This window comes from Pseudochaenichthys georgianus, chromosome 14, assembly GCF_902827115.2.
Source record: "Pseudochaenichthys georgianus chromosome 14, fPseGeo1.2, whole genome shotgun sequence".
NCBI classification, from domain to species: domain Eukaryota; kingdom Metazoa; phylum Chordata; class Actinopteri; order Perciformes; family Channichthyidae; genus Pseudochaenichthys; species Pseudochaenichthys georgianus.
Window position 1 is genome coordinate 22,964,732 of NC_047516.1, and position 16,388 is coordinate 22,981,119.

The window sequence follows — 16,388 nt, forward strand, 5'->3', positions numbered from 1 at the left end:
CCAGTGGTAAACTCGGAGCAGTCACTTAATTATTCTGCTTTATTTCCTTTTCTCTAATTGTATCTAAAGGTCCAAGAACAATTACCTTTTAAAAACCAAACTGTAATCAATACAGGAAATCTCTTGTGCAGGGCCTTTTATTTTGGAGAGTCAATATGAGCCTCCACAATATCAATAATTATTCAAAGAAATGTAGTTAAAGTCAGACATGTAATGAACATTTGTCATAGTGCAAAGAAAGGAAACCAAGACTGATGAGATTAAGGTATTTTATTTTTCAAACAGTTCTGTATTAAGACATGAATTCATTCAACACAATCTTTTGAAAGTTTTAAAGTTTATCAGTCTATGAAATACAATCTGGAGTGAACCTCACAAGTAACACGGACGCACGCACACACACTAAAACATTGCTAAGATGTTTATCGTCTTTTAAAAAAAGAGAAAGGATTTTGAAAAGAATGGTAAGTATTGTAGTTCTGTCTAAAGATCGTTTTAGAGCTCCCAAAGTTTGATCTGCCTCCTAATCCATTCACACCTGATTGATTAGAAATATAGGGAAGAGTGCCTCATCAGAATATTAGCCATCATCTATCCGTAGTTTGTAAAGGCAGTTTCTTGGATTTCATTATAGCATGAGAAGAAAAAGCATCCCAGCGGAGATAAGCAATAGTTTGAGAAAAGTAAAGTACAGACGTCGATAACGAGCAACACACAATCCAGCCTACATTCAGTCCGCCAAAGGCCACTGAAGAGCCACTTCCTGTAGGTCACACTGAGATGGACAGCCATTTTGTTTGATTTGTTCAAATGCTTGTATTGCTTATTTAAAAGAAATGTCATCATCTGCCCCCCAAAGAGGATGTTGTACACCTACAGTGAAGCCACGTTACATCAGGTCGTGCTTCAATGACACTCAAACTAAAGACTTGTGAGGGTCTTTTAATGGCTCTTGGCACAAAATGAAATAGCACTTTTACACCTTAAGGTGCTTTTAGGAGAATCCACAACCACAAACTTCTCTTCTGTCTTTCAAACTGCAACCAATGATTGTGCAGCACAATAAGACAGCAAGTGTTATATTTGGAATTAAATTCAGACTCAATTATCTCAACCAATAACTAAACATATATTCATTTACATTTGACTAGATGATTTAACCACTGAAGTTTGAGCAAGTGCTTGTATTGAGATCATTTCTGTTTTCATTAAGTCAAATTATAATTTCTCAAAGCTTGTGCAGTTAAGTACATATGACATAATGCAACATGAGAATGTGTTTTACAGATAACTGCACTGATTTTACACATCAATGCTGGTGAAAATCTGGTGACTACATTGCCCACAATGCAACATCAATGCCATTATTTTGATGGGATATCTTGGTCTGGGCAGATCAAGTCTTTCCAACTCAACACGCCCAACACTTCAGCCCTAAACAACTGACTGATCAGTTGAGGTGGTTGATCAGACTTCACATGTGTTGTATTGTTGTAAATATACTTCATAATGTTTCATTTATTTCTTTGGGGTATTATTGGTTGCCACTCCACTACACTGAGACGATTACACTCCTGTTTGCTCTGTGCAATACACACGTTGTATGTGTTGTTCCAGAGAGTGCCTTTCAGAGATAAAGTGTTGAAAAGAGGAGATAGAGGGGAAGACATTGCCTGAAACTTCCCCTGCTTTGGGACACATGTAGGAATTTTCTGATGAGCCAGAAAATAAAAATAATAATAATTTCAATATGCTGTTTGACTCCACAAGACGCGCTAACATATTGATGTGCAAAATCATTGGAGTTACCCTTTAAGATCTTTCATACCTGGTGACAAAACACACAATTAACATAGTCAAGAAATCCTAATTGTCTTTGTCTGTAACTGTCGCTAATTGATCGATGCAATCCTCACGTGCCGAATGCTTCCGATTTTTATACAATACCATAACGCCTCCCGCCAAGGGACGTCCCGCCCCTCACATCACAGCCTGAGCATTTTTAACATCCTGTCAACCTCACAAAGGCAAATTACACCCGAGGCCAGAACCGATCTGCACGTCCCCCCGAGTGTCTGAATCACAGCTGGGAGGGAGAAGACAGCAGACAGTATTTGTATACGTCTATATAAGTGAACAGAAACGCTGCAGTTACTGACAGCCTACGCACACACAGCTGTCTACTCGATTCACGAGAACTACTAATAGAAGATGAATTAGGAATAAAGAAAACACCACCTAATTCTAGCTTTGATCTCTCTGCCGTAAAATACATTGTGCTTTGATTAATAGAGCGGTACACATGTTCATATAAATACAAATCTGTCTCATAGATGTACATTCACTTTGATTTCTCAATATAGACTAATTTACATATCTTATAAAATAGGCTTCTCAGAATATAATCAAGATACTTTCCCCACTACCAAGATTACACGATCAACATCTGGATTCGTTTTCTGAGCAGACGTCACTCACAGGGCTGCATCGATCGGAGTTGACTTCACACAACACACGTATGGCTTTTTACTAGGCGGGCTCCCACTGTGAGTATATCCGTTACACTGGATTCATTTGACATGTGTTAAATATTTGTTATTGCCACTTTCTGTTGTTGTTGTTGTTGTTGTTTTTTTAGGTAATATACAAGGTGCCAAAAAGCAACTCAAGAACATCAGCAGGATATTCTGGATTTGACATAAGTGCACTTAAATGGCACATGACATAAATCATATTGAAGGAGCAAATATAGCTGTGCCTCTTCTTCATGGGATTTCAAGTAAGAGACAAGTGGGGCGGGGGCTCATAACCCATCCTTAAACATCTCTTCTTCCCAACTCCAAGGCACTGCTTTGACTGTAAACATGGCAGATTGATCAAAAGTGATGATGTCTTTGTACCATAAAAAGCACGAGTGCCAGAGCTCCCGGTGGATTGTAGTGGTGACATTTTGAAATATAAGTCATGGCACGCAACAGATATTCAAGAATAAAAACACTTTTGCTAAAAAGGGGAAAACAACTTTGATACAGTACTACATACTCTATTTCAATGGCTTACATGCACACCAAGAATCTGTTGGATATATTTATAAATGTATGTTTACAGAAGTGAAAGTGCTTTCCATGCCCATATACAGTTTGTTTTTATAATCTATCCACCATAAAATTGAACATCTATTTATATAATCTTTGCTTAAACTTCCTCTGTGCCACTATTAAATATATCTTCTTTCCCACTGATCACTAGCCAAGACTCCTTTCGATAGAACCCAAAACCTTCCAGAAGAAAAGTACAGTTGCGTTGTCAGCTTGTATTTATAAACTCTACTTTGTAGACATTTCTCCAACTCCATGCTGACGAGAGACATGATGGGATCGCAGAAAAGTCCACCTGTTGAAAGCAAAGTGCTGTGGAAGTGTTGAAACACCGTGGATCACGTGTTGACCTACCCTCTGCTGACAGAACAAACAAAAGCCAAGCTACTTCCCGATAGCGCTGCCTCACACCTTTACCGTAAGGTCTGCTGTGTGAGAGCAGAGCACTAAACAAAGGGAAAACTACTAGATTACTACTGGAGAGTAAAGACTTCAGGAACACCAGAATATCAGTTCTGGAAGTACAGAAAGGAACATTGGTTCGAGATGTTTCTCCTAAAACCCCCATATAAGCGCGACCGCCTTTGGCTTCGACCCATCACCCCATTGCAGATTATGCTGTGGACTTTGGCAGAGTGTATATATATATATATATATCAAATATATTAAGCCTCATGTGTTCCAGCAGTCCTCTGTGGTATTGCAGAGTCACCCTACAGTCATCTTTCCACTGGCCGAAGACGAACCACACGAAGAGATCCGCACTAAGAACTGAAATATAATGATCTCCATTAATCACTGTCTTACTACGTTTCTACATGTCTTACGTTCCTGACAAACATCCCGTCACTCCCTACCGACCTTACACATCCCTCTCCAAACAGAAACGCCACAGAATAGCATATATTGCAATATAATGGCAATATAATTACAGTCAAATTAAGAAGATCAGTAGGCCAATACCAAGACGCAATCACTACATATAAATAACGTTTTTTTTGTTGTATTTTTTGTAAATCTATGAAGACAGAAAAGTCTGATGAGTCAAATAATGAAGGCTTCACCTTCGAGAGGAAAAGGCAAAGCAGGAGATTTCACATCACGGAGTCAGAGTACTGCACATTTATGAGACTTCCGATTGTTTTTTTAATCATTTATTAGTTTTTTAACTGAAATCTATTTTGCTTTTTAAATCTTTCAAGGCTTACTTGCTGTGATTAAGAGTTGCATTATCATTCAGGCAAAGTTAGTGGAAGCCAGACTTCAGGTTATGATACGGAAACTACAAATACTTCAACTAGCTACTTTGTCTCGACTTGAATGTACATTTGTAATATGCGTGTATTAAATCCTTCCATTAAGCCTCAGATTTCCAGCATTGAATTATTTCACGTCCATTTGTTGGGTAGCAACACACCGAGGCTAAATAAAAGGCCTGCAGATGATTCGGATCTAAGTGTAAGGCGCTACCTATTTACAGCTTCATTTAAACGAACAGGATTTGATAAATAATGCCTTCTTCAGAACGTACTGTCGAACCTTTAAGGAATGTCACACACTTCACAAGTAGAGGAACTAAATAGATACGACTGAAAACCACCAATTAAAGTAAATCAAGACAGGAATATTTACAGTACAAATCAATAAATGGTATTAACATTTGAAGCTAGTGTTATCAGAGGGGAATGGAATGAAATTGTGTGTGTGTGTGTGTGTGTGTTGGTCTAAGAGAGAGTGTGTGTGTGTGTGTGTGTGTGTGTGTGTGTGTGTGTGTGTGTGTGTGTGTGTGTGTGTGTGTGTGTGTGTGTGTGTGTGTGTGTGTGAAACATGAGTGTATGAGAGAGCTGTAGATAAACGGGAGGTTTTTTCGCATGTGTGTATTCATGCGCTTGTGATCACTTCCTCTCGACCCCCTGCTGTCGACACACTGACCGAGCAGCTGATTCTTCACCAGTTCATGATGCAGTTTCTGTTCAACGTCATGAAGTACACCTGGCTGCTGCCGCCGGACCGCACCGAGGCGAAGAACACCTGGAGAGCGCAACAGACACACCGTTACATGCATGTTAGAAAACTCAGACGCTAAGTGATTAGCTTTCGGACGGTATGGGATTTCTAAGTCATGTGACCTTTTCCAGCCACTTATGTCAGAACTTTTATGATTAAACTGATAATGGAAATTCAACATGTTGTATTTATTCCTTGAGAGTTTTTTTGAATGGCATTCTGCCCTTTTTTTGTTTGCCGTCCCATCCCTTGGTGACCTCACTGTCCCACACGATCGTACCTTGTCGTTTCTCTCACAGAGGAACTTCAGCCTCTGAGCTCTCTTGTGCATGAACACCCCGTCCAGGTGGCCGGTCTCCACAGATCGGATCTCAATGGCCTTCTCTCCCCATCCCATGATCTGGTTGGAGCAGATGTGAGCTGCAAGGCAGAATAAAGAATCAGCTTAAGGCAAACTTGTAGAGTTTAAACATCCCCTTTGTGTCCATGTGAGTGTGTTTGTAGACTTTGTGCCGCACCAACAGATGTGGGCATCTCGCCCCACTGCAGGACCACGTCCTTGATGATTCGTCCGTAGGTGTTGACGTAGACGCCCTCGTCTTCGTAGCACAGCAGCATCTCCATGCCGTCTGAGCTGGGTAGGAACACGATGGCGTGCGGCAACACCTGACTCTGGATCTGTTTGAGAGGAAAACAAGAGGGGTGAGCTTATTCCACATCCTAAAAAAAAGAAAACACTGCCGTCTGAAAGCTGTGCCACGTACATGAACGGGGATATAAATGTCATAGTTGTTTCCGGAGTCCACGTCGATGGCATGGAAGCCGGCGCACGAACCGTAGATGACCTTCAACCGCTGACCTTCCTCCACGGTCAGGTCAACGAGGACAGGCCGGTGTGGCAGATCTGCAAAAGACTGGGAGCAGAAAGCGAGAGGATAATCAACTTAAAGTGGCCTAACTATGCTTTTTGTTATATACGTTTGTCTGCATGTAAATGGTCCTCAACGGCTTGAATCCAAATTCCTGGACACCTTTGTGACATCACTATGTAGCACTCTCACTTCTACTTGTGATAGGCTAAGGGGTGGGAGATCTCTAAGCTTATGATCAATGTCACAGTAGAGACACAGAATACAAATATGAGCCTGAAACTGAGCATCATGTGTCCTTTTTAAATGCTCTTCTGGTTGGCTGATCGTGCGCAGCTAATCTGGGCTCATGGGAAAGAGGAGACTTACCTTGAAGGCCATGAATTTGTGATAAGGTTTGGGCGCCCAAGCATACACCTCCACGGCATTCTTCAAAGCAATCACCAGGAACTTTATCCTCTCGTATTTCACTGGAGAGAACAACCACAAGGCCATCTGACATCAGACACTCGCAATCAATAATTCACCGTGCCAAATGCATTTATAGAGAATTTCTCCAGAGCGGAATAGACCGCAGTCATAAAACAATGGTGGTCCTTCACTCACCCACTTTGTAGTGCACGCAGCCCTCCATCTCCCCCACCGTGGTCCAGCCCTGCTTCTTCTCCACCTCGGGGTCGTTGTGCAGGATCTTGTTCCTCAGCCAGGCCAGGTAGTAAACACGCACCTTGTTTTTCTTGCCTTCAAAGAGCCAGAGGAACATCAATACTAATATCAGCAATAAGTCAAACTTTGCAGACGACAAACAGAAGATCAGGGAGTCTTAAAACTGAAATGTATTTAATGTGAACAAGGTCATGTCTGTCGGTTCTGGTAGCAGAGCAGGATACAACTTTAATCTTTACTACTGTTAGAAATTAAAATCAATGTTGATATGGCGTAATTTGAATTAAATATACTATTTAATTTAAATCAGTTTTATTCTGAAAAACCGGAAGTTCACTAACTATTAACTTAATACTTTTATTCTGAAAATTCTTCACTTCCGGTTAGCATTAGCATGTGGCGAAATGCTGCATTTTCAAACCGTGAATCAAAGGTGAAATGCCATGTGATGTTGTACACTGAGCACACTGGGTTTAGCACTCATTTATTACCGCTGAATAACGTTTATTAGGGAATGTTTAAATAACCACAGACACCAGAATGATTTAATTATAACAGAAAAAGGCAGGAATTGCATTGGACCCGTCCCCCGACGACGCCGGCCAATAGGAGAAGACCTCAGATGACAACAGGAAGAGCAAGCCAAGAATTGACCTCTTCTACCTGCGGACCTGGACTGACCGGTCGCATGAGGAGAGCGCCTCCACTCGCACATTTCATTTTGTACACCACCGCATCTTTTGTGTAATTAAATGCTGTTCACTTTTATAAGCTTCCCGTGACTCTTTTCCGTCTCTCCCGCCTTCAGGGTTCTAGGATACACGAACACTACTTTGCAGTCACTTGCAAACTTACTTTTTGTGTGTGAAAACATGAACACTGCATATTTCTGCTTCTTTCTCAACATAATACTGAGATACATATACAGATTCATTGTCAAGATGTTATGTGTATATATATATCTAACAAAAGCATCAGAAACCACCTTAAATTATCATTACAATCGTTAACACAGTAAATTATAAAATGTTATTTCGCTTGAGTTCTCAAAAATGGTTGTGATATTTGCTTTTGTCAAAACATTCAGGCCCTAACTGAGACATAAAAACTGCTTTCTTGTGACCTTCAGGAGCAAAGTTAAAGCAAGTAATCCCTCTGAAGGCATTGGAACAATCCGGCATCCCATTAAGGGAAGTCTTATTCCCTTAGAGAGCTTTGAGCAGCTGCATGGGATCAGCCTGGTGACGAACAAATGAGTTGGGATGAAGTATTAATTAGTTCTATCTAATTTAAGTCAAATTGTGTTGACAATTAATTTCTAGGTGTCATGAAATCTTGAATGTAATGTCATTTTACCCTCACTAAAAAAAAAAAGGGCTCAGCCTAGTGAGGAGCTGTATTGACCTGAGATAGTGATGAGCAGGTTGAGGCCCTCCAGGACGTCCATCTGCTGGAACCTGCGGGAGTTGATGAGGGGGTAAACCTTCCCCTGCCCGCTGCGGTCCAGTAGCTTCAGACCGTTCTCTGTGCCCACCAGCAGGTTCACTCCTAACACACACACACACACACACACACACACACACACACACACACACACACACACACACACACACACACACACACACACACACACACACACACACACACACACACACACACACAGCTTGCCGTTTAATCTCATTGGTCTGTAGGGACTTGGCTCGGGAACTGAGCCGGCGCCAGTAGAGTATCCTAGTTATATATGTTATATATGTCATGTCTACATTTCTGCTGCCGTTTCTTTAGAGAACATTGTAATTCAACCAGAATATTTTATATTGTGTATTCTTTGAGCTAAAGTGTTTATACTTCATTCCACCTTTCAAATATGTAATGCCTGAACATATTGCTGCTGTAACAGAATCATTTCACCAACTTGGGATCAACAAAGTATCTATCTATCTAACCTCAGGGACACTGCTGGGTGTGCTTGAGCAAGGCACTCTGGCACCTCTCCGTAACACAGTGGCAAAACTGAATGTGTGGGATTAATAACGGGTGTGGGATGTGTTCTCACCCCACAGCGCGGCACACAGGATCTCAGAGTTGAACCTCTTCTTGTACTTGCGGATCTCAGGCGTGTCATTGGGGGGGCGCGTGTTGGTGGGGTTGACGTTCACCATGGATCCTTTCCTCACCTCCATCTTCAGCTGCTCAAACCTGGAGCCTAGACAGGGGGCGGGGGGGCAAGAGAAACAGGTTATTTAAGGTAGGAAAACATAAACAAGGGCAGAAGATTACAAGGCTGGGAACTGGACACACGTCTCCCATTTAGCCTTTTTATTATTTTGTATTTATTTGGAGTCACATTATATTAAAAGTACAGTTTTGCAAATCATATATTTATCAAATCAAATGTTTATCATTTTTAAACAGGGTTAACATGCTACTTTTTAAAAAATAAATATGTTGTAATAGGAACTAAGCTTAAAGGTAGCTAGGTAAGAATGGAGAAACCAGCTCGAGTGCGCTAGAATTTGAAAACACACATCCGGAAAAAATCTGCCCCTTCCTTCAGACTCCCTCACAGAGCCCCTCCCCCAACACACACGCACGCGCACATGACCAATGAGGGCACGAGATAAGTTTGTGCACAGATGGAAGGCTGACAGGCAGGTAGGCCATCCAGTTACTTTAGCGTGCTTTTTACAGCGCCACGGCTTCCACAGGGGACATTTTTTAATGTATTTCTTGTCAAAGCACAGATATTCATTGCTATCGGGATGTTAAGAGCATTCCATGGAATATAACACAAAGTGTATCTCGAGCCGGTTTCTCAAACGTACCTACCCCACCTTTAAGGGAGTGGATTCTTTTGCAATCAGCTGTCCCCTCCTTGTTCAATGTCAAAGAAAGTCTGAGTAGATTGGAGTGTGAACAGCTTCTGACTCACCAGTGAGAGACATGTTGTCCCCGGGACCCCCTGGACTCTGGTACATGCCCAGATCCACAAAGGTGGTGAAGGAGGACTTTCCAGATGCTTTCACCAAACCTCTGGACTGATACTGTCGGAGCAGAAAGTTACATCAACATTCATATCGAGGAGAATGTCAGATAAAAGGTGAAAACACACATTTTCCTTGGCATTGAAACAGCAGTTTTAACAGCCATGTGTTTGATGAGTCTAAAACAAGCTGAACGTGATTGATTTGTGATAAAACTCGTTCTGTGGTGTTTTTGTAACTAGGTTTGACTTATTTTTATTTCACCGTTATGTTCCTTTTTCTAATTCTGTTCAGCAAATTGGGATTGTATTTTGTAACAGTAGCATGAAACAAGACATTGTACATGAATAAAACATTAGAAAAAAGTGAATATATACATTTTAAAGATAGAAAGATATATATCAATAGAGTACACAACATATAAAGGGTAGGTTAAAACACAGTAGACTAACTAAGTACTAGTACATAAACGATAAAAGGGAGATGGATAGAAGATTGCAAAGGAATACTGCAGAGAGGGATCTCATACCAATAAACAAGGAATTTAGGTTTGATATATTTAGCTTCAGAAACACTTACATCATAAACAGAGTCCTTCCCAGGGGAGGAGTGAGAGGCAGAATCAGTGGGCGAGTGGGAGGGCTGCACCACATCTGGCAAGTTAGTGTATCCGTTATGACTCCGCTTCTCTGGGGTCTTTCAGGTGAAAGAAAACACACACACACACACACACACAATTATATTGTTACTGTGAGACTTGAATCTAGGCTAATCTGCTGCTCCAATAACCAGAATATGACCCATGTGGTGAGCAGACCAAAGTAAACACAAGAAGTGAAGTCGTGACCAAACTGGCTTTAGAAACGTCATGTTATTTATTGTGTCTCTTTGTGTGTTATAAATGGGGTTTTGCTATTTTCAAGCAGCCGTTATTGATTTGACCGTAAAATAGTTGGAATGATGAAGTGCCACATCAAGGAAAAAGGGAAACAAAAAATACAACACTTGGATCGTACCGAGAATCTAAAACCCTTAAAAACGCTCTACGCTTTCAAACATATCAAATAGTTTGGATGTCGTGAAATGGGGTTATATGAGGTACTTGTCCCTACGCAGTATTTTACCTACGGTAGATTAACAAAAACCCTGACTGACTGTTTTTAAATGTTTGTTTCCCCATTAACGCATGGAGGCGTGTGGTGCAGTGGGCTGTGCGTAGGTGTTGGGATCAGGGGGTCACAGGTTCAAACCCCCACTGCAGTCAGCATGTCGTTGTGTCCCTGAGACACTTCACCCCAAATGGCTCCTCTGGGGGTTGTCCTCAGTATTGAGTGTGTAAGTCGCTTTGGATAAAAGCGTCTAACAAGTGACATGTAATGTAACTGTGGGGTTTCTTTGGGAGTTTTTCCTTGTCCAGTGTGTCGTATTCATATTCTGTACAAACTCTGAAGTCCCTTGAGACAAATGTAAAGTTTGTGATATTGGGCTATTTAAATACACTTTGATTGAATGTCTGTGCCGTCATTAGAACGCGTGAGAGGACTTGCTGTAAAAATAGAAACAACATTCACAGTATCTGGGAAAGTAATCAAAAAATATCCGGATAATTTGTGTTTTATTTATAATACCGGGCTAATTAATAGCTCAATATCTTTCCCTGACACTCAGTGTAGCTTGGCACACTAATAAAATGCATTAACAAGCAAAACTATTTCTCTTCAGTGAAGGTGACATTTCACACATTCAACTCAGCATGAGCTGAGTCTGTCACTGACTCACATCTCTGTCTCGCCAACAACCTCAAACGATTCATGCCCACGTAACTAGGGTTGGGTACCGAGAACCGGAACCGGTTCCAACATTTCGATTCCAACGGCATCATTTAGAAATGTGAATTTCGGTTCCGCTTTTCGATTCCTGAGGAAATGTTTCTCGCCGCTCTCCGTAGCCTACTGCATGACTGCAGCGGGGCGGGAAATGTAGCGTTGTATCTACATTTCCTACAGTGTAACTTGAGACCAGGGCCGGCCCGTCGCACTGGCATTATAAATGTTCACCTAGGGCGCCAGATCTGTGGAGGCGCTGCGCTAACAGCTCTGGGAGAAAAAAAAAATGTTTTGACCGTTGGTGCTCATCCTAATTTTCGGCCTTGATGTAACAACATTCATAATTAAGTAAATGTAACACCCTTTTCATCCCGGTTACACTTTTCATTTGCCCTGTACGATGGGCGCTGCAAGTGATGAAAATGGGGGATGTTGGCTTATCTGGCAACCGCAGCTCACAGCCAAAGTGCGCGTGAGCGAGGGAGAAAGGGAGGGTGCACTGGAACCGGCGCTGTTGTTATTAGCATCTGGTGCTAGCTGCTCTAACGGAAGAAGAAGATGTGTCTCCAATGATGTGGAGGAGAGTCCTCTCCAGTCAGACTGAGGCTGATAACTTCAGCTCAGTGAGGTAAAGGACTCGGAGTGTTTAGATAGTTCACTTTAGTCTAAGTTATCTCAGTGGGTCTCAAACGTTTTGATCACAATTTATGTAAACACATATTTCCAAGGCACTCTTTTATAATTATTGGGATAAAACAGGTTTGAAATCATTCCAATGTATATTATAGGACAGTAAACCAGACATATCGTTTTAAACTGGAGAGATAAACAAATATGCATAAATAAAATAGTAAAATAAGATATGAATGAACAACAAAAATAAAATGCTTTACATGTAGGCTATTTGTTATTTAATTATTAAAATGTAAACCGATCTTTTTCATATGGGTGTTTAGAGTTGTACCCCCTAGATCTAGTCTCTAGTAATTCTGCTTCAAGTGCACCAGATTGAAGCATTTTACTTCAAAATGTTCAAACATTTCTTCCCGGTATGCCTGAGAAGGCAGATATGCTTGTTTTTCTCAACAAGAACTGTTTTTAAAAGTTGGACTGTTGCACTGTTGTAGCTTCAGTGGTCAGGTTAAAGTTACATAGCAGTGAATATAAACAGACTGATTAATGTGAATATTACTTTAAACTAACCTGTGTAAAAGTTTCTCGAATAAATGTAATTTTTTTGGTGGAAGAAGCATGTATCATTTTTTTACCCTGCCCCTCAAAGAATCGGAATCGAGAACCGTTAAGAACCGGAATCGAAAAGTAGAATCGGAATCGGAATCGTGGAAATTCAAACGATACCCAACCCTACACGTAACACAGGACGACATAACCCAAAAACATTTTTTTTAACATTATTCATACAGTTACTAGAAAAGGTGTTTATTGTCTACTTTAGGATGATCCTGTAAGCATCCATGCACCACTATGTTTCTTATTATACATCATGTTCATTATCCCTTAGTTTAGTAATAGTAGTCGACTCTCTTCCCCGTCTAAATTCAGGCAGTGAAATAGCAAAAAGTGCTTTTCTGTAAAACGTTGCTGCGCTTTTTCTGCATGTTGTGTTTGATCAGCTTATCAGGGGTGCATGGAAAATGGCTCATCAATGTGTATACAAAAACATAACAACAACAACAGACCCAGTGCCAGTGCCTTGGAGCTTTGTGATACTCTTTGACAAATTGTGTGTTGATTTACCAACAAGTCACAATGCATTTAAAGCACCATCACGTCCTCGATGACTCACCCTCTGCACCAGCATGGTCTGGTCCCCGTAGCCTCCAGCCTGCTCCCCCTCGTCCTCGTGAACCACCATGGTGTTCACCGAGTCAGTGTCTCCATCCCTGTGACTGACATCAAGAGACCAACACAAGTCAAGGATGATAATAATAATAATAATAAAGCTTTGACTCAGGGACAGTTTCATACCACAAACAATAAGACTGCTAAACAACTGAACTGTTGAAACAACATCCACAATATTCATCTGGCTGCTACTTAAAAGATATTTATCTATTTACCTAATATCAAGCATGAAAACGGGTCAGGGGTGAAAAAGGTGAGAAGTATATTAGCCCTCTAGGGGGGTCTGGGGGCATGCTCCCCCGGAAGAACATTTTGAATATTCCATATTTTAAAGCATCAATCTGATGCATTTTTTTGCCAACCTGGGGAGAGCTGGAGAAACTTAACTTCAGCCATGAGTCAAAAATATTACTACTAAGTATATCATATTTCAATGACTTGCATATAGACTCTTATTGCACTATTTCACTTTTATTTTTCTTCTTGTATTTACTATTGACTTGCACTATATTTTTCTGTTTATCTGTGTTATTGTGTTGCACTGTTGGAGAAGCCTGTGACACAAGATTTCCATCGACATAACTACACTGTAGCTATGTTCGTTTGACAAATAAAGAACCATGAGTCAGAATTTTGAGAGAAAGTCAGAATTTTGAAATTTTTCGACAAAAACTAACATTTTGAGAAAAAAACTGAGTGTTTTGTACATGAAACGACGTATAATTACCTACAAAAACTGGTATTCCTCCATCTTGTGACTGTGTAACTCCCTCTTGTATACCAGCATGTAAAGGACACTGTTCATGCACTAGTTATACCAAATGCTCTGTATGTGATGACTACTTCCATTCTGGAGAGGATAATAAATACATGGATCCTGATATTGAAGCTCAAGCCGGTGACGAGTGATATTTTTCTAACAGTTACCGATCTGTGGGGCTCTCTTCCTCCTCGGGCCCCTCGCCGCTCTCGCTCTCCTCGCTGCTCTCACTGCTCTCCGAGGAGGACGAGTAGTCGTTGGCCTTCACCGGAGGCCTCGGCTGCTCCTCGGCGCGCTCTTTGGCAAACAGGCCATGATCCTGCACACACATACACCCCCAATTACTTTACAAACGCTTTCAAAGCAGTTTGAAACATCCATCAAAGACAGTAGACATCCACGTGTGCCATGCTAAGATAATGTCCAATCCAAACACAACTGAAGTGACATTTTGGGATGATTTTCAGGCGTGGTTAGAAGGCCTGTGTTGAGGGTATGATGTTCACATAGAAACACAATCAACAAAAAATGTAAACATTAAAAATGACTTTATTTATAGAGTGAAATTTAATTCAAAGACGCCACATGATGTACCCAATAAACAACAACAATGTACAGCATGCAATTCATTCTAAACAATCACTTGCATCCAATAATGCAGGTGCAACTCATGCATGAACACTTAGCGTGGCGTGTAACACAAAGACATGAGTACTAACCTCCCCTATAGCTCTCTTGTAACTCTGCACAATTGAGTCAACAAACAGGGATTTGAGAAGAGGAGAAACATGAACAGCAATTGTGTGAAGCTCAGGAAAAAGTGTTACGGATATACGAGGAGAAAACCTTGGGTTAGTAAACTCTGTCAATGTATAGAACAGGTGTTTGAAAACGACTAAGGTTATGTACAATTAGTTCTTGTTCTTGATGATACAACATGAAGAGGTGCAGAGATGAATCCTAAAACCCGGAAATTAGTCAGCAGTTAAGAACTTCCCTCTTCTCGAAGTCAGTGGTTTGTGGTTAGAAGCCCAAAATAAGGTCTGTGGTTAACACAAGCTTATTAAATGTTTAATGTTGATCTAACGCAGGGGTCGGCAACCCCTGGCACGCAGCACCGTAACCAGTGGCACACTAGGAATAAGTGGAATAAGTGTGCAAAATATTTAAATTTTATTTTCGGATCCTGAACGAGACCGCCGCCAGAGCGCGTCTCCCCGTTACCTGCAGATGGACGCCATGCACGCAACGCAGCCCCGCTCTCTTTAACTCCAGGCGACTTTCTGCCGCTTTCCTCCGTGGTGCCGATAGTTTCACCACGGAGGAAAGCACTTCACAAACTGCAGTACGCATAAGGAGCTGTACAAATGCTGCAGTTTTTGCGTGGCTGTGTCTTTAGTTGAAAGCCCAGTGACGATCTGCTCATCTCTCATTGAAATAATATGCTACAAAGGGGCGGACTGGCCGTGTGTGTTCTGGAGAATCACAGAACGGACGATCGTCCTTATTATTATGCCGTTTAATAATAGAGCTCCTCACCCCCCCCCGTTGATAATTCACGATCGTCGGCACGCTGATAGATTTATTTATTTATTTTTTTTTTTTAAATGGCACTTCATATCAAAAAGTTTGCCGACCCCTGATCCAAGGTGTGCAGGTGAATGTCCGGAGCTTCTATGCGTCATGACAACTGCCCACAAAACAATGATCACATGACTTCACGACACCACCGCTACGCTAAAGGTGGACTTAACAGCAAAGTTTAGTCCACCTTTAGCTTAGCGGTGCTGTCGTGAAGTCATGTGATCGTTGTGGAGATTGTTTATTGCCTTTAGCTTTTTCCTTATTACGGATTGCATTTACGTTTTCAAAATCACAAAGTGGTGGCAACGTGTGGAGATTATTCTGCTGAACAAAACGTAGAAGTATCATAAACATTTGTTGGCCAGAAACGTTATTTTCTGCAATAAACTGAAATCCGATGTGTGAAGCTAACTTCCGGGTCGGCCTACAGAAATACGTCATCACGGCACAACGCTACTACGTGTTGCATGCACCCTGAAGTACTGTAGTTTGAGTAGGGATACTAGCGGAGAAACGGCCAATAGAATGTCTGTTTTTAAAGAACAACTCACAGCAGGGCGCCCGGGGCGGGAGGAGGTGCGAGACTCCCCCGGCTTGTGACGACTATCATGGGACAGCATGGGAGAATCCATTTTGGAGGAACCTGAAATGAACAATGTTGTAGAGTGTAGTTATAACTCTGACACCAGACAGAGAAGCTGCGGAGCAATAGCATGGGGGAGGCAGGG

General features: G+C 41.4%; 1 protein-coding gene across 7 annotated transcripts in view; it reads right to left on the reverse strand.

Moving 5' to 3' along the window:
• Nucleotides 1-255: 255 nt before the first annotated feature.
• Nucleotides 256-16,388, reverse strand: part of mink1 (misshapen-like kinase 1) — a 44,174-nt gene continuing 28,041 nt past the window's right edge. For 5 of the 7 annotated variants that reach the window (XM_034098904.2, XM_034098900.2, XM_034098903.2 and 2 more), the window contains 14 exons: nt 16,212-16,303; nt 14,796-14,819; nt 14,244-14,395; nt 13,258-13,360; nt 10,204-10,320; nt 9,573-9,684; nt 8,697-8,846; nt 8,045-8,188; nt 6,581-6,715; nt 6,344-6,444; nt 5,870-6,019; nt 5,624-5,783; nt 5,386-5,525; nt 256-5,129 (listed from right to left, as the gene is read on the reverse strand). In XM_034098904.2, coding sequence (XP_033954795.1) covers nt 5,046-5,129; nt 5,386-5,525; nt 5,624-5,783; nt 5,870-6,019; nt 6,344-6,444; nt 6,581-6,715; nt 8,045-8,188; nt 8,697-8,846; nt 9,573-9,684; nt 10,204-10,320; nt 13,258-13,360; nt 14,244-14,395; nt 14,796-14,819; nt 16,212-16,303 — 1,664 coding nt within the window. In that variant the 3' untranslated portion in view covers nt 256-5,045. The remainder of the gene's footprint in view (nt 5,130-5,385; nt 5,526-5,623; nt 5,784-5,869; nt 6,020-6,343; nt 6,445-6,580; nt 6,716-8,044; nt 8,189-8,696; nt 8,847-9,572; nt 9,685-10,203; nt 10,321-13,257; nt 13,361-14,243; nt 14,396-14,795; nt 14,820-16,211; nt 16,304-16,388) is intronic. The other 2 variants (XM_034098906.2, XM_034098902.2) reach the window with 1 other exon arrangement.